The sequence below is a fragment of the Cavia porcellus genome, unplaced genomic scaffold (assembly GCF_034190915.1).
Source record: "Cavia porcellus strain 051 isolate PalLab524CR breed Dunkin Hartley unplaced genomic scaffold, mCavPor4.1 scaffold_4, whole genome shotgun sequence".
Lineage (NCBI taxonomy): Eukaryota > Metazoa > Chordata > Mammalia > Rodentia > Caviidae > Cavia > Cavia porcellus.
In genome coordinates, this window is record NW_026947487.1 from 55303247 (window position 1) to 55321602 (window position 18356).

The 18356-nt window shown below is 55.4% G+C and overlaps 1 protein-coding gene across 2 annotated transcripts; it reads right to left on the reverse strand.

The window, feature by feature from the left end:
* Positions 1-50: 50 nt before the first annotated feature.
* Adprhl1 (ADP-ribosylhydrolase like 1) lies at positions 51-18312 on the reverse strand. Of its 2 annotated transcripts, XM_013141465.3 has the most exons (8): positions 17965-18312; positions 13586-13750; positions 10592-10717; positions 9119-9259; positions 7221-7351; positions 6818-6950; positions 5572-5725; positions 51-147 (listed from the first exon to the last, which is right to left on the reverse strand). In XM_013141465.3, the coding sequence occupies exons 1-8, from the start codon at positions 18173-18175 to the stop codon at positions 144-146; spliced, it is 1065 nt and encodes a 354-aa protein (XP_012996919.1). In that variant the 5' UTR covers positions 18176-18312; the 3' UTR covers positions 51-143. The 2 variants fall into 2 exon arrangements, with proteins under 2 accessions (XP_012996919.1, XP_003477615.1); XM_003477567.4 differs by lacking the exon at positions 51-147 and having other exon boundaries at positions 5265-5725; positions 17965-18306.
* Between the last annotated feature and the right edge of the window lie 44 nt (positions 18313-18356).

Genomic DNA, 18356 nt, shown 5'->3' on the forward strand with positions numbered 1-18356 from the left:
CAGCCTCACGCATGACTGAGTCTCTGGAACCAAATCCCTCCGGTGCTCAGATGAACCAGAGCCGAATCCCTCAAGGGCCAACGCAAACATGGGCACAGCAAGCTTCCTGATCCAGGCGTTATTGCCTTGGCTGGCAGGGGAGGTCATCTGAAAGACAAAGAGGCCAAGCTGCTCAGCTTTAAGCTTCCAGGCCACCAGAGCCCTGCTGGGGCCATGTGGCACTCAGGGGCAGGGGGGCGGGGTAGCCCTGCCCACCCCGCCCCCATAGGCCCCAGTTCCTTCCCCTTTCTATCCTTGGCAGCTGGGCCTCGACCTCCACACCTAAGTCCCTGGCATGCTGTGGCCATCAGGGCTTGTGTGACCCTGCTGCAGGAGTCCACTCACCTCCGCTTCCTCCTTGGAGTAGTGGGATCTTAGATGAGCTCAAATAAGGCTCCGTATCATCCCCAAAGGCCTGTGGAACACTGGGGGCCCACAGCACACGCTGGTTTATGAAATGTGTTTGGGCCCTGCTGATGAGCAGCCACACTGCCACAACCAGCTGTCTGCGGACGAGCTCTCCACACTTGCTAGGTGCACCCCTGCTAGTCCTGCCGTGGGGACCCACCTGCTCCATGACCATTACCTGTCTGTCCCTAGGATGTCCCTGTCGCAGGTCCCAGGGCACTGTGCGCCCGTCTCTGTAGAGACACCTTGGCTCCCACACCATGGGGCTTGAGGTAGAGGGGTGACATGTCTCCCTGCTCCACCTCGCCCAGCACATGGTGGTTGCCCAGCTCACATGCCATGTGGCCAAAGTATCCTAGCTTCATGGACACTTCCTCCTGATGCATCCAGCATAAGCCATGCAGGCCCCTGCTCCCTCTGCCTGGGGCACAGCGGGGAAGTTGTGGTCTGTTGCCCACAGCCCCTGAATCCCTGGCTCATGGGCAGGGTTCTAATCACTCTCCCCAAGCTCTGCTCTAGAACGACAAGGTGGCTTAAGGATAAGGATCTCCAAGGTTGCCCCTTGGTGGTCTCCTTTGCTCTGCCCAGCCATTGACAGGCTCAGTTCCCAGTCAAGCAGTACCTGGTACAAGGACTGGTGCCCACAGATGACAGGTGGTGGGTGCTGACAGCCCATGTGTCCACTTGGCCCTGTGCACCCAGGCAGGGCAGGGTGGCCACACTAGCATTAGGGAAAGAGGCACGTCAGGTGCAGCAGTTCTCTCAACCAAGAAGGCAGGTTTTAAAGGGTGGGGTCTTCCTGACGGAGGAATGGAGGCCTTGTGTGTGTGGGCACAGCACCAGGTGGATTTCAGAACAGGGCTCTCCTCTTCTGCCCAGGGCCCCAGATTTCACAAGTACATCTATTATTCACAAATAAGAAAAGCCTAATGCCAAAAGAGAAAGTTCTTTCTAAAACGCTCAGAAGCTGGGGCTCAGCGGGTACAGCGCAAGCTGGCAAGGCAGCCGCATCATCCTTGTCTTGCCAGGGTCATGGTCAACTGCTGTGTCCAGCAGCACATCTGAAAGTGCAAGCGCGTGCGCACGAACACACACACACACACACACACACACGCACGCACGCACGCACGCACACATGGTGCCTCTCCCCAGCAGCACCATTCTTGCTGCAAACAGCTGGAAGCACACTGCTGAATTAGAGAGCCCACATGTCTGGCTCCTAGAAACAGCCAGGTGGCCGTGAAAGCTGCAACCCAGGCCTGGCACCCCAGGCTGTGGGGCCAAGGGCTGCTGAGTGGTACCCTTGGGCTCCAAGGTACGGCCCATCAGCAGAGAGCTCTGGAGGCCAGCTGGGGCCACAAGGCCACACTGCCCCCTCAGCACTCAGCACTAGCTGGGCTGCTGCGTGGGGAGCAGAGCACTGAGCCTGTCTGGTGGGTTTGCAGTTTAATAAATGGATGAAAAGGGCCCTGGCATATCTGATAACACACCAAAAGGTGCTGTCAGGCTGGTAACAATGTCACGTGGGTGCCACAGAAGAGCACATCCTTGACTGAGGTCACTGAAATGCAGACAGTCATGCATGCAGGTGAGTCTCAGATGGACCTGAACAAAGTGCTTGTATGTGTGTGTGTGTGTGTGTGTGTGTGTGTGTGGTTGTGCGTGCACGTGCCTGTGTGCACACACCTGCAAGCTCCTGGGTCTGGCTCTCTGTGTGGCCCTCTGTCTGTCTGTGCCTGTGTGTGTCCTGCGGCTGTCTCTGTCTGGCTCTGTGTCTCTGCATTGCCATGTCTGTGAAGTGCGCAAGTGTGCAGTGAGCAAAGCCAACAAGACTTGAGGTGATGTGGCCTGAGATCAGTGATGGCGAGCAGGGTGGAGGAGGCCTGGGTGCTGACTTTTTGTGAGTTTGAAAGCACCGGAAAATAAGAGAAACGTAGAAGGAAGGAAGCAAAGCTACTATGTGACATGTGGTGCCCAAGGACCACATGACACAGGGCCCTGGGGCAGGCCTGGAGGCTCTGGGCTCCCTGGCAACTGGGACACTTGGGAGGTCACTGCCAGGGCTCCTGTCTGAACCCAGGCAGAGGTAGGTAGTGGCCCAGAATGGTCCCTGCTTGGGTGCAAGGAGCTATGTGAGGGCTGATGACCCCAGGGTCACCTGCAGTGGCCCCTGAACAACAAAAGGTCAGGAGCAGCATCACGGCTGTAATCTCACTTGTCACTGCACCCCCTCCATGCTGTGTGACTGGATTGAGAAGCCACATGATTCCTTCCCTGCCCCTCCTGCGTATACACCATTTATTCCCAAATCCTGATTGAAAGTGAGGGACACAGCAGGGATGATCCCCAGGGGTTCAGGCCCAGCACTGTGACCAAGGCTCTCTGCAGCTCATGGGGCCTTGGGCGGAGTCTGGGTACGTCCACCAGCTAGCCCCAGGGCTGCTCAAGCTGGCCAAGGGCAGCGTAGGACAGGGCAGGGCACACTGGGTGTAAGGTCCTTCCTCCTCTGATCCACTCCAGGTGAGGTGGTCAAGCTCACTGTGCTCATGGCAAGTATGGACTTGGGAGGCTCCCGACCCCAAGCTTCAGGGAGCTCTGCCTAAGTCCAGGCTGTGGGGGCACAGGGATGCTCACATTTTACAGCATGTGTTTTAAATTTTGCCATTATTTCATCAGTGTCTTTTTTTTCTTTTGAGATAGGATCTCATTAAATTGCTGAGGTTGGCCTTGAGCCAGAGATACTCTTGCCTCAACCTCCTGAGTAACCTGGATAACAAGCTCCATCTGCCCAGGTTTTCAGTGTCTTTTTTTTTTTTTTTTTTTTTTGTACTGGGGATCAAACTCATGACCTCACCCTTGCCAGGCAGGCACTTACACTTCTGAGCTGCATCCCTGGCCCTTCAGGGTCTTTAAGAGCCTCTCTGAAAAGCTATCCTGCCTGCTCAGCCATTTAACCTCCAGGACCTGCTCCCTCCAATGTCACAAAGGATACATCTGCCAAACTCACATCTCACCTGGCTTTTAGATAAGAAAACCCTGAAAAATGAGTTTAAATACACATGAAAGATCGCTCAGCCATTGATCAAGTTTAGGAAATAAAATAATCAAACCTAGTCTTAGGTCTAGGACTTGTGTCTCCCTGTCCAGCCTCTGCCCACACCAGGGTTCCCACACAGGGCCCATGTGCATGTCTGAGGGTGCCAGGGCTGTGGGGCTCTGCTCTCTCGGGACAGCTTTCCAATGACCCCAACCCTAGGTCCTGCATCCCAGCATTGCCCCTACCTCCCCCAGCCCCGAGAGAGGAGTCTGTGATAGTTTAGGCAGAAAAGCAGGGGTGCAGGCCACATCTTCCTCCATGCCTGCCTGCGTCACCCCAGGGACCCAGGGCACCGGTGACTGCATGGTCCACCTGGATCCCTGGACAAAAATGCCCTGGACAACCACACCTCTCAGGTCCAAGGGTGCCTGGTCATAGATACACATTGTTTCTTAGGGCTCCACCAGTAAACCACAGGGCACAGTGCCACAGGACACATCACTGATTCAGAAATAGCAGAGGAAAACTCACATCCCAGCTACACAACATTACTGTGCTGCTGGCAGATTGATTTCTGTTCAGAAGAGGTGAGAAAGTAGCATTAAAGTAACCCTAAAGAACAGAGGGTTAAAGTTGTTAAGAAATGGAAACAAATAGGTGCCATGTGCACCCCTGTAATCCCAGCTACTTGGGAAGCCGAGGCAGGAGAATCACAAGTTTGGGGCTCTGGCAATTTGGGATACCTTGTCTGAGCATAAGAAATAGGAAAATTGGGGTGCACTCAGGGCAGAGAACCTCTGGGCTCAGTACCCAGGGCCATACACAGTAAATTAAGCTCCATGAAGCACTGTAGGTGGACAGCTGGCACAAGGCAGGGGAGGAGGGCTGAGGAAGGAGGCCAGCTCTGCAAGGTCTGGGGGCAGTGCATGCCTGGCAGTGTTCTTCTGTAGGGACCCCTCCGCTGGCGATGCAACGTGGGCCTGTGCCCACTCCTGCCTCCCAGCTCTGGCTGAAAGCAGGTCACTGACTCGTACCCAGCCACGACTCACACGGGCTCCCACAGCCCTCCATCCACACAGCCCCACCCCGCCCCAGAGCAGACACAGTAGTTCCCAAGCCAGGGTGCCTGCCCCTCCACCAGGCCTAGGAAGGAAAACGGGGGCAGGACGCACAGCTCAGATCCCAGCATGCCAGATTGGACTGGAGACAGCACCCTCACTGTGCTGCCCACAGCTGCATCAGAAGCTAGGCCCAAGAGAGAAGAGGCCTGGCCTCTGTCCACACTGCCTGCAAGGCCACACTCTACCCTGAAGCTCTAAGCTACACACACAGGCTGGGCTGGCCCCAGTCAGCATGACAGATGTGCCCGAAGTCACTGAGGCCCTCAGCACGGCAGTTCCCTCCCCAGGGAGATTTCAGCCCCCCACCCCCAGACAGTATGCCAAGAGGATGCAGGGGACCAGACAGGCAGTGGTGAGAGACCTCTGCTCTGGTTCCAGAGCCCTAGTGTGGCTAAAAACTTGGCCTGGGAGGCGAAACACAAGGCCTTCGGCTTCCTGATGGCATCTGGTGTGGGTGCCTCCATGTGAGGACACACCTGCCTGACAGTGAGGACAGCCACTGCCTATAGTGCCAGGAGGCTGTGGGCGCACCAGCTATCCAGGCCCACATGGAGGAGGCAGACAGTGGGCAGGTGCTCGAAAGGAGAGGCACCGTGGTCAGCATTGTTGAAATAAGTGAGCAAGTGGCATGCATTGCAACAGAACACCACAGACCACTGTCCTGCGGACTAGTCTTGTGCTGTATTTGCAGACCTGAGCATAGCAGGGCCAGGATAAAATCAAAACAGCTCTAGACTCCAGTGAGGTCAGGAAAAATACTCTGGGAGGACAAACCATGGACTTGATGTGGCACGTGGTATTCAGAAGGGAGTTAACCTGTAAAGGCCACGCAGTGCACCCTCCCTCGGGGGCAGGGGTCCTGTGCACGCACACATGTGTGTGCGTGTGTGTGCATGTGTGTGTGTGCCTGCGTGCATGCGTGCATGGACCCCAGGGCGCCCTCTCAGGGCTGCGGACGCGCATTACTTTTCCTCTGTGGACAGGCGGTGCAGGGCGATGCCCAGTTCCTCCAGTCTGGCTCTGTGCTCCATCTCTTGGTACAGGCCCTGGGGGACAGTGTCCAGGCCATGCAGCAGCCCAAACAGGCAGCCGGCGATTGCTCCTGTCGCGCCGCTCTCACCTGCAAGGTAAACACAGGTGGCCCGGCTCCAGCGACCCGGACTGCATGGCGTCCCCTCCACCCCACAGGGAGGTGACAGGATGTTGCAGAGGAGGCTGAGGCAACAGCATCATGGCCTGGGCGCCACCAATGACACCTGCCTAGTAGCAAACCAACCCACAGCCATGTGAATGTGTGCATGGACACAACACACTCTCACATGTACACATACCAGCTCTCACACTCATGGTCCCAGTCACACCCACATGGAAACACATCCAAGCAGACATGTGCGTGGACACACTGTCAAATGCACACACACACACTCACATGCACATTCACACATACCCACTCTCACACCCAGATTCATACACTGACATTCACACCACACACCTGAAGTGAAATTCTCATTCACACTCCCAACACTCCCACACACTACAGTAAACTCACACATGCACAGAAACACTCATGACCATGTTCACACACTGAAGCACACAGCTCACACCCATCAATCCATGCATACAGTCAAACCACACACTCACGCACACACAGACTCACACTCGCACTGAGACATGCTGGCTGCTGAGCCAGGCTCAGGGCTGCGGGCGCTGAGACCACAGTGTGTGGTACTGGCCCCTCCCCTCTGTGACTGTAGCATCTTGGCTCCTCTCTCCTCTGCACTCCCCTCTCTCCTGCCTCAGCTCTGGCTCCACTAGCTCTCCACCCACTCACTCGCCTCCTGGATCCTCCACTTGCTGTCCCCCGACCCAGGGGTGCTGCCCTAGATACCAGCACCCCACCCCATCCCTGCTCCACACTCAGCTCCCCATGGGCTGGCACTGCCAGGAGAAACTGGCTTAAAAGCGAAGCCAACCCACCTGGGACACTGTGTGGGAGGTTGGAGTCATGCCACACCTCCGAGGGATGGCCACTCTGGAAGTGGCAGCACCAAGGGCAGGAGCCCTGTCACCAAACTGGCTGGTGGGATTCCCAGGTCCACAGACGTGGAGGTAGCTGGGTGCCTGCAGGGGCCCTGTGGGGAGAGCCTCGCAGAGGGAGCAAAGCTGGGGCTGCCCCTCCAAGGCTGAGGCTCCAGGACAGAGGGTGCCTCACCTCTGTGGAACATGGCTCGGTGGCACAGCTCAGCCCAGCTGCTGCCCGCCACAAGAAGAGCATCGTAGGCAATCATGGGTGCGTCATGGCCCCGGCGTCCCCCTCGGCCTTCTGAGCTCCACTTCTTGTAAATCTGGAGAGAGCCTGGGTCAGAGCCATGTCCCAAGCAGGACACTGGTGCAGGCAGCTGCCATCTACCTGTCTGTCCACCCTCCCACTCCCCCACCCCTCCCTCAGTCCATCCCTCTCTCTGACTGCCCCTCCACCCCTTCCCCTCACTCCAGGATGCTGGCTCTCAGCAGGAGAAACCACACACCCATGTATCAGCACCACCGTTCCTTCACGTGCCCCATGCACTACTCTGCACACTGACCATGTGGCCCTAGGGCTGGGTGAGGCTCACCTTGTCCCTCTCCTCTGCATCACCATAGTTGTCAGGAAACTGGGCTTTATTTTCTGAGTCATCACTGATTTTTCTCTCCTCCAGATAGAACTGCCATTTAGCTTCAAAGTAAAACCAGTGCTCCTGGTACTCTAGAAACAAGCACAGGTGAGAGGCTGGGTCATTCCGTGGGCAGCTCAGGTAGGACAGAGAGATGACTGGGGTCTGCACCAGGGTGGTTGCTCTGGACTGCAGGAGGAAGGTGGAGATGACCGTGCTTCCAGCCTGGAGCTGGCAGAGCTGCATGAACCTGCATCTTCTTGCAGAAAACCAAGCACTATGTTCACTAACTAACACGGTGCCTCTGCATAGGGAAGGCAAGTCCCAGATTCTTAGTGAAGAGCTTCTTCCCGAGCTCCCAAAACACATGGCAACCCTTGGTGGTCCTGTCACTGAGGAGGCTGCACCATATGGCAGCCTTCTGGAGCTCCTGAGCCCTCAGGCTAGGCATGACTGCCCTGTCTCATGATGGAGCCAGGTGCAAGGGACAGAACTGCAGACATGGTCGGAGCCGGGGCAGTGTGGAGAGAAGGGTCTTGGGAAGTGCTAGGCTTGCATGGTTGACCTTGTGACCCACAGGGGTCAAGCCTGGACTTGGAACAGAGGCAGTGTGGGTGCACAGCACCCAGGGGCCAGCTTGTGGCCAGATGGCTCTTACCTACAGCTGTACGAAGCCCAGGCTGGTGTGGGGTGTGTTAGAACAGGAATGGCCCAGAGGAAGGTATCCCAAGGGTATCAGCCCATCCTCTGGGCTGCCTGTGAGGGTGGGCTGGGGATCCCTGTCAGAGGACTTGGGGCTCCAGTAACAAATATGATACCAACAGAGCCATCCCTGGCTGGTGTAAAGTAGGGCACGGTCCCTACTTCAGCCAGCTGGTGAGCTCCACCCTCATGAGGCCTGGACTGTCCCACAGAAAATACTGAGGAGGCACCCTGAGTGTGGTGCTGGGCTGGGTGGCTCTGTGCTTGGGGTGCCCGCTTCTCTCTGTAGGACCTCACTGACCCCAGGCCTGCAACCCTACAAGATCACAAACTCGCTTCTCCCTGACATGCTGGAAAGACATCTGTGCCCCCTGGGACGGATGAACCAGGCAACAGGACATGAAGCCTGGTGCTGTGACTGTGTCCTGAGTGGAACTCACAGTGGCCAAGCCCAGGAGAGGGGGACAGTCCTGAGTCAGGCTGGCAGTCACCACAGACCCAGTGTCCTCTAGTGCTGTGACCATCAATGCAAGTGTGACCTCCTAAAGCTGTTTCTGGAGGCTCCCTCACAGGCTGACACTAAAGTGACCCTCAGGCTGGTATGATAGGCAGTGACCCCATCCCTGCACTTTCCCCTTCTCTCCCCTCCACCAGTACATGCCAGCAGGGGACCTCAACATAGAAGAATATCTTGGGGGTGCTCTCCTGGCAGCTCACCTTCTTCCTAGAGCTGAGGGGCCCCTCGTGGGTAAAAGAACCTGCTAGAAGCCTTGGCAGAGAGCACCTCGTGATTCTGGTCTGACCTGTGGCTCCCCTCAGCAGGGCCTCCTGACACTCATTCCTCCAAATCTTAACAGGGCAGGACTCCTGGGGCCTTGTTACTGGTTAGCACAGCACTGGCGTTGGGATCTCTGGGACTTGTGGCAGGGACACACTCCTCCAGGGTGGGCAGAGGTGAGGAGGGAGGTTCAGGGTACAGGAGGGCCCCCTTTTTCTGGGGGAATACGTCCCTCTCCAGGCTCTTCTTCCTTTGACAGCACAGGGTCAGTGCGGAACCTCCTTGCTGCTGTAGGCAGAGGCAGAGGCCTGGGTGAACTCTAGCTCTGGGAGTTGCCAGGTGAGCATATCACCCATGTCCAGGGACCAGCTTTGCTCACCTGCCATGTGCCGGATGGTCCTCTTGCAGTAATCCTCGGCCAGGGGGATGGCCCTCAGCATGTCTCTCCCCCACTGCACCAGTGGCTTTCCTTGCACCGCATAGGATGCGAACAGGGCTGTGCACAGGGACCCGAGGAAGCCTGGGGAGAAATTGCTCTGATGCCTCCCAGCACAAGGGATGCAGCTGCATGGATCCTGGCCTCAGGCCCCTCTACCCCTCCGGGGCCATGGGGGATCGGCTCCGTATCAGACCTCATCAGGTAAGGACTAGGCAGCCACTTAACATGGCTGCTCCTCGGAGAAGGCCATCCACGAGACCAACACCACAATGGCTCTGGGTCTCCCCCACCCCAAAGGTAGGACAACCCCACACGAGGTCTGAGAACCCCAGTGGTGTCCCCCTGGACACCGAGTCCCAGCCTCCTCCTGGACTTGGCAGGTGCTCAGGGACACAGACACAGTCACTGTGATGCCTGCTGCCCAGGAGGCTCGCACAGGAAAGGGGAGGGTGGCACTCCAAGTGCATCGCATGGACTATACCCTGAGGCCTTCAGGCCCAGCCCAGAGTCATGGATTCTTCTGCTAGTAGGCTTGCAAAGGGGTGTTCAAGCCAGAGCAGAGACACACTGGCAAGTGCTTTGGAGGCTAATTCAGAGGGGCCACTGGGGTCCTGATAGCACTTTAAGTGATTTTTACTGGCTGAGCAGTCAGTCATCAGGTACCCAACGTGAGCTCCTGTCTGGTCACCCAGGTTTGGCCCATGGACTGACTCAGAAGCTATGGGCAGAGAACACAGGCCTGGCAGTCTTGGCATGGCCCAGTGCCTAGTATCTGCCTGGCACATGCCACGCAGTTCAGTGCTGCTCTTGGGGGCACAGTTTAGGGGGATGAGGGAGGGACTTCGGCCACACCAGCCCTGGAAAGGTGACCTTGGAGGCTCCTGCAATGGAAGGCTGAAGGCAGTAGGCAGCAACACAGCACCTCCTAATGACTTTGGGTCACTGCCCAGAGCCGTGTGCTGGGCTGGGCAGCTGTTATCTGCCCTCTGTGAGAACAAGTCCCTCTGGGTGATGCTTACATGCTGTTGGGAAAATCCCGTGGCACTGGCCTTGTCCTGGGACTATGCAGAACACTGTGTAAAGTTGCCAGGGACATCTGCCATTGTCCTGGTCCCTGACATGGGGTAGGGGAGCCTGAGGCTAGCTTGGGTTCCATACCCCTCCCAGAGCTACCAGGGTGGCAGGTTGCACTTTGCCCAACTCAACCTGGAGCCCAGCATCAGGGCTGTGGCCTATGCCTCTCCTCTCTTCCGTTCTGACAGGGAAAGTATCAGGAGCCACAAGAATCTTGCCCTGCATGCTTTCTCCCCATCGCCTGCTTCACACAGCACAAAAAGTGGACTTAAAGCAAAGCTAAGACTGAGAAATGGCCCTGCTTGGGGCTGGGCCGAAGAGGACATCTATGTGCCGCACCTGTGGGGTGGTTGTGGGTCATCCGGCCACATTCGACGCTGACCTCCACCAGGGTCTCCAGCCGTTCTGGCTTCCAGTACCGCATGCCGATGCACATGGCCTTGGTGGCTGCACCAAAGCCCGAGCCTGTGTGGGAGCACCAGGTTCAGACTGCACGCTGAGACCCATGCCCAGCAAACAGCATTCTCCAGTGACTTTCAGTGCACACACAGGGATGCAACAGCACATCCACCAGGAGGGGACATCAGCCAGCTGTCACACCGAAGAGCTGGACATCAGCCAGCTGTCACAGTTTCACTCTGTGTCAGAGGTCACACAGCTACTAACAGCAGACTCGGTGGGAGGGGTGGGCTCAAAATGGGCACCTGCCCAGGAAGAGTGGAAGTGGGACTGTTCCCACTGCCTGCTCTCAACCAAATCGGCCTTTTCTCTGATAGCAGCTCCCCTGGCTCTGGCTGGCACACAGTGAATGGCACAGCTGTATGCACAGCTTGCAGCCAGCGCCAAGGCTCAGAGGACATGTGGGCCCCATGCCTGGCCACGCAGGGCCCTGAGTAGGCCTGACAAGGACTCTGTTTCGCCCAGTTGTCAGCCTAACTACCTTGTCCTATGGCCGCACCTGGCTTCCCTTCCTGCTGCTGGATGGGGCAGACGCCGTGTACCTGGTCACCCGCTCATCCTTGACAGGTGGCCGGTGTCCCTACTCGAGGCTGCTGTAGGTGCCGGGACGAGCTGTGCATTCCTCTCCCTTGATGCCTGCTCAGGAGCATTGGATCCTGGGCTCAGGCATGTGTGACCCTGAGGAATGGCCCGCTCACCTGTAGAGTGCCCAGTTCACTTCTGCCCCGTCAGCAGTTGCCTCTCGCCTTGCTGGCTTTGCAGGCCTCTTCCCCACTCCAGTCAGAGGTGTGGTGGTGCCTCGCCCATGGTTGAATGGTTTCTGTGGCTGTGGCCCGAGTGGTGTTCGTTGTGGTGTATGTCTGAGCCCACGGCCCAGCTCTCCCCTCCCATCCCGCCCTGCCCCGAATCTCTGAGGCAGAACTCAGAGGCACAGAAGAGGGGTGTAGCCAATCAGATTCCATCCTACATACATAGGAAGCTGAAAACAAGCTCTCTGCAGGAGCCATGCACACAGCTGCTGTCTTTCCTGTGAGTGTCTGGTCCGATCCTCACAGTCTTCTCTGTGGTTCTCTGTGAACTGTGAGCCATCTGGGTCTTCTGCCTCTTCACACGGAGCTTCAGTGGTTTGCGTCCATGCTGTCTGCACTGTTAGACTTACTGGCATAACAGGTGAAACTGGTGACAGTGTCCCCACTCCTAACTCTCATTTCTGCAGGCTGCATGGCCTCACCTTCATGTTTGCTCTGGATAATGCAGCCTCTTCTTCTGCTTAGCTAGGACAGTATCAGCTGTTTCTTCAGATCTGAGCCCAGATCTTTCCACTAACCTACCCTCCCAGCCTGCTTTAGTTTACTTATTTTGAGACAGGGTCTTATTACCCTGCCCAGGCTGGCCTCCTGCCTCAGCCTCCCAAGTAGCTGGGAAGACTGGGGTGCCCAAACTGCACAGCCAAGGGTTATCTGTTTTGAAGAAGCCACTTCTGGGTTCACTTTTCCCGTTAGTCATTGGTCTCCATTATCTCGTCATCTTCCTTTGGGTTTTTTGTTTGTTTTTTGGTATCAAGGATCAAACACACCTCCATGCTTAGCAGGCAAGCGCCTGAGCCACTGAGCTAACCCACAACCCCTTTTTTGGGTTTAATTTGTGCTTATATTTTTAGTTCCTTGAAGTGAAGAAATCAATGTTGGAATCTCTGCTTGTACTTGTGGATTTGCCAGTCCCTCTGCCGCAGCACGCATTTGCCTCTCATCCTTGAAAGTACGTGAATCTGTTGGTGTGGACAGAGTGATGACCCAGCCAGTATCCCCGTTTGACTCTACCCGCTTTATTCCTGGGGACAGACTTTGTTTCAGAATTTACTGTGAATGTTAGTACAGCTACCCTGACCTTGGTTTGTTTGCTGGCTTGGTTGTGTTGCTTGGGAGTGGAACTGGAGCCTCTGCTTGCCAAGTACATGTCTCACCAGGGCCATACCCAGCCAGGCACCGGAATTGTACACTCTTCCCACCTTTCTGCTGTCCACATACTAGGCAGCATTTTCTGTAGGCAGCACACAGTGGGGACTTATTTTCTGGTCCAGCCTGTGGGCCATTATTTGGAGACTTTGAACCCTTTAAGTATGAGGCCACGATTGATACAATTGGATTCACTGTGAATTCTCTCCACAAGCATCCTTTCTGTGAAGGCAGGGGGGCAGGGCCAGGCACACTGCTTGGCTTTGCTTTCTTTCCCAGTCTGCAGCAGAAGGCTTCCTTTCCAACTGTGGCAGAGAATTGCCTAGTGCAGTGCAGCCCAGGGGACTGTGAGCTCTGTCCGGGAGCTGCCAACACGCACGAAGCAAAGCGCCAACCTTGGATGCCCACTTCTGCTTATTGCTTCAGAGCTTCACAGGTCCTGAGACTCCTGCAGAGAGCTGAGGGGAACAGAGGGCATACCAATCTGTGATCCCAACCGATAGCACTGGCTTCTCTTTTTAGGAGGCTGGCACTGCCCCAGCCCCCACGCATCTTGTGTGCTCCAGACGTCTGCAGGTCTTCAGGTTGCCAGCTCACTCAGGAATTTCCCTCTATCTACCTGGCTGCCAGTGCAGCAGGTCTGTCCTACCTGTGTCTCTGCCACTCCTATGAGGCCCTCCTCTCAGGGACAGCCCTGGCTGTGGCTGTCTTGGCAGTGGGTCCCCAGGAGCCATAGCCTTGGCTGCAGCTTGTCAGCCCCACCCACCCCAAGGAGGCATAGAACAGGGATGGCTGCCTCCATGCCGGGCCCCAGACCAGCTCCGTATAGAAATCGTTGCTGGGTGGAGGACAAAGCCCACAAGGAAAGCTGAGAAACACACAGACAGGCACCCAGCTTGGAATGGGAAGAGCTCCTGACCCTTTTCACTGAAGGGCGTGTGCCAGGCCAGCAGGTAGTTATCTGGCTTCAGCAGTGAGCAGCCCTCCACAGTGGCTGGGTCAGGCCGATGCTCTGGAAGCTTCTCTATGGTCTCCACATAGCACCTTACCATCTCACGATATAGGTCGTCCAGGCACCAGTAGTCTGGGAAGGAGAAAAGGGACAGGGGTCAGCACAGGCAGCAGCTCTGGTCTGTGGCACAGGCCAACCGTGCCTCTTGGGCAGTGGAGATAGAGGCCACCCAGAGGTACACCTGACGATTCTCTTCAGATTTCATTGGATGCCAGACATCCTGTCCTGTCCCACATGACATTCGGGGAACTGATGGCTCTGTCCATGTCAGGGTCACTGCAGAGCCCCAGCTGCCCCACCTTGGATGGGATGGAGGCTGGGCTTTGCCTGTCTCTAGTTCTTGACTCTGCTGGCTTCAAGGAAGCCAGGAGCCTGCAGTGCCACTCTGGTCAAGTTGTTTCCCTGCCCCTCAAGGGATAATCTGGGGACAAATACAGCACTACACACCCAAGATCATGGGTATGTGGGACAAGGAGCCAGCCCACAGGCACTGCTGCCTGTGGCCCACTGTCCCTGGGCTGTCGAAGTGTAGGAGGCCAAATATGAGCTCTCAGACTGGGTCCTCCTTTGTCATGTTTTCTCAGAAAAGGTCAGGAAGGTAATGTCTTCCTGTGTAAGAGCTCTCTGGCTGGGATGCTGGTCCACAGCATGGTGGACAGCACATGTTGCTGAGGCTGGGGCCCATGGGCCTGGCCATCCTGTGAACAGCCGTGCATAAGGGAGCTTGAAGCTTCAGGAGTAGGGGTGCTATTCACGGTCCTGTGCCAGCTGGCCACATGACTTCACTCATGGCCAGGGTGCCACAAGGGGAACACGGTGCCTTGTGGGAGGCGGCCTCTGCCCTGGTGTTTTGTGATGCCTGCTGTCTTGGGGTGCAAGGGTAGGGATGGAGGAGGGTGGAGATGATGAGGGCAAGGTACAGGAATGGTGCAGGAAAAGGTGAAGAATGAAAGCCCAGCTCAGGGCATCAAAGCCAGAGCTCCAGGGTCAGCGGGACAGCACCCTGCAAAGCACTGAGTCTCCCCCACAGGGTTTGAGGGCACAGCTGGAACCAGGAGGAAGATTCAGGTCTGGCCAGGCAGGCAGAGCCTGTGGACAGTGAGGGGCTCTGGGCATGGACTCTGTAGTCCCCCTGTCACCAGTCTTGGGGAGGTGCTGGGGACCTGGGTCTGCTGGGCTGAGTATGTGCCCCAGGGAGAGAGGGCTGCACCTGGTCTGAAGAGGGGCTGGGCCGAGGTGAGGCCTGGAGCTGTCCAGGCAGCCTAGGGCTGTCCACACGGCCTAGCTGGCCGGTGGGGTCAGCTGACAAAAAGGCCTTTCTCCTTCAATCTGGCCTGCCCACCTGCCCCTCCAAGTCCTTAAGATACTTACTTTTATTCTGGAACCAGATACAGGAAATCCCAGTATAAAACTAAAGCTGAAGTTTCTAGAGCAACAAACAAACAAACAAACAAACACACAAAGTCCATAAACACAATGGCATAAAGAATCTTGCCTTCAGGTTAGAATCTGACTACAGACTGTTCTCCAGCAGCAGATCCCTGGGCTGCTCTGAGTGGCAGAGCAGCTGCTCTACTCCTTCCCCCCACAGCTGGCCCAAGGCACCCAAATAAAATTCTGACAGCAAAGTCAGACAGCGGATGCAGCTTCCTGGAAGGAGACCAAAGAGCCCTAGGTTTCCCTCTCTGTTCTGACTTGATGATGAAAATCAGGGGTGGCCAGGAATGAGCTAGCCTCCTATACCCTGAGATCCTGAAGGCCAACAACACTCAGAGATAAGGAATAGACCATTACCGCACCCTACATGGCCTGGGCTCCAGCAACAGCGTAGCTATCACATGCCTCGCTCGCATGGACGACCAGCCAGATGCCACCTCATGCTGCCTTGAAGCTAGTGGGCCATGGGACACTGTCCTGATCCTCCCCAGCACCTGCAAACATTCTCCCTTGTGCAATTCTGGGGATGACAGAGCTGTTATCATTCTCCCCAGTGCTCCCTGCTCATCCCAGGGTAACACTAGGATGTAGAAAGGACAGGCTGGCACACTGTGGCCCTGCTCAGTTCGTCTATTGTCATTAACATGGCTCCAAGACCTCTGTAATGCACTAGTTTGTCATTTCAAGAAAAAATTGAGCCACGTGAAAACTAAAATTAGATGAAATTTCTACTTTGAAATTTGGAGAGTTGAATAAAACATGCTGGGTTTAGTTTCTGAAGAAGGCATCGATAAAGGGGCACGCCTGACACTACTTCCTTGTGAGCCACTACTGAGTGGCCAACGCAGAGCCCAGCGCTCCCTGACCACCTGCTTTCATTCTGGCCACTGTTACCACTGGCAATTGGCCCACTTCCTCCCTGAAAATAAAGCTGTGAGCAAAGGGCTCCCCGTCCAGTGTCCTGCTGACCCAGTCTCATCTCCAGCCCGCCCCCACCCGTGCCAGCGCTTCCCAGGGTGACCACAGGGCCAGATCCAGCACAGCAGCCTAACCACCCTGCCCACCACAGACGGGCACATGAAGGGACCTTCATGGGTTCTGCAGTGTGTCCACACGGTATCACACAGAAACAAGCTCCAGGAGTAAGGGCTGATGGATGGTACATTGTTTACAATCATATGTGTGCCTGCCGGCAGGATTTAGCAGAAAGGTAGGGCACAGTTCTGAGCTCTGGGTACTGCTTTAATACTGCTGTCCACAGAGATACAGAAGTCTGCATGAAAACGTCAGATGCCTCAATAGCCTTGACACCTTATCTCACTGACATGCTTCGGCACTCTCCTTAGTTATTCTGGGAGCAGTCAAGGGCATTCCTACACAATGAGCACAGAAGTAGGAAATATTTGGATTTCATAAGGGAGTGCTTCACCACTTTAGCAAGCTGTGACACATTATCTTATCGACCTGTTTCAGTGTGCTCCACAGCTATTTAGGGGCCAGTGGAAAGCATTCCTACACAGCGACTGCAGAGCTAAATTGAGCCTGATCACGACAAGTAAATGGAATGGTGAACTGAATGTCGGTGAAACCCCACTGACTTAATAGCTGCTGTCAGGTCTTAATTCTGCAGGGCACGTGATATGCAGGAGAACTGTGTAACGTGTTTATGAGTCAATTGTTTCTCTGAAACTCATGAAAACCCTTGTCGATCCTAAGATCCATATACATCTTACAGAATAGTTTAAGAAATTATTCCCCACATCCAACTATGCAGTACTTCCTTAGAACACATCCATGTACAAGTAGTGTCCAAGCAGAATCATTTTGGCCAGTATTTTGACCTATACTTGTGAGGAATCATGGTTATTTTCCAGTGTTTCTTTAAAAGCCACACTGCAGCTGAGTGATGAACATATAGCAGAACTTTCTTTCCTCCTTTAAGTTACATGCAAAAACGCAGACATCACTGGATGTTCTTAGAGAATACCTTGCCATGTCTTAGCAGTATCATTTCTCCCTATCCCAATACCTCAACCAAAGTTACCCATCAGTCCACTAATGTCACCCAGAAGTATTGTTTCTAACAATGCCAAGGGCACTGGACTTTGCGGAACAAAATGTTACCTGCAGTGTTCACACCTGAGACAGAGGGACAGCAGAGCAACCGAGACCTGATGCCAGTACTCCAAGGATGATGTTGCTAGACCCTCCTCACATTAAAGTCAAATATAAAAATCTCAGCTTTCTGGGGTCTTCTCTTGGCTTCCCTTGCAGCTCTCTCGTGGTGCTTCAGTAAACACTTTTCTCTATTCCTTGACTAAGGGTGACCTTTCCCACCTGTGGCACTGGCCCATCACATGCTGCACCTGGCACAGCACAGTTCACTGGAATGGAGGTGAAATGCCCAGACATCATATTAATGGATTCAAGCTTCAGACTGGCTCACATTTTATGTTCTGCTGCAATAAATTCAGAACTGGCAGCTCAGCTCCACAGAGTCAGCCTCTCCCAAACAGCTAAGCAAGAAACTGCCTGGCTCAACTGCTAATCTGGGGACCGGCAGCACAGGCCTGGTCCACACTCCACAAGTGCCAGTCGCTGCTGACAAGTTGACTCTTAATTATGCACAAAGAAAGTAATACTACCCTGTGAAGAGCCTCTGCAGGCGAAGTGTGACCTATGGGTTGTCTGATTTGCTGAGGGACACTGGGCATATTAAGTTGCTGCTTTTAGCAGTGGCATCAGGTAACAGCCCACAGACGGTGCCTGGTGCTTCTGAGCAGTTTGTGCTCATTGTGAATCTGAGCCCCCACCCCCAGCACAGCTCACAAGGCAGCGGGGAGCCTGACCTGTGGTGAGGGCCTCAGCAGTCGCCATGTGCATGATGGTGTTGTCGCTCACTGGCCACTTCTCTGGAGACAGCACGAGGTGGTCCAGGCCCCCAACCTTCTGCAGCTCTTCCTGGATGGAGCCTGAAGCACTGTTCTCCCTGCAGAGGTTCCTGTAGCCGAGCGCGTCACCCACGCTTCCCAGCAGCATGGCAGCCTTGAACTTCTCCATCTCTGGAGGTGGCTCCTTGGGCCCCACAGCACTCTGTCCTTCCCTGGCCACCCTCAGCCCTCCCTGCTGACATTTATACTGGTCATTGTATCACTGGCATTCTCTAAGTGGCCAGCTGCTCCTTTCCTGTCTCTGCAGGTGGCACCAATGAGAAGAGGCTCTGACCCCACCACGTGGGCAG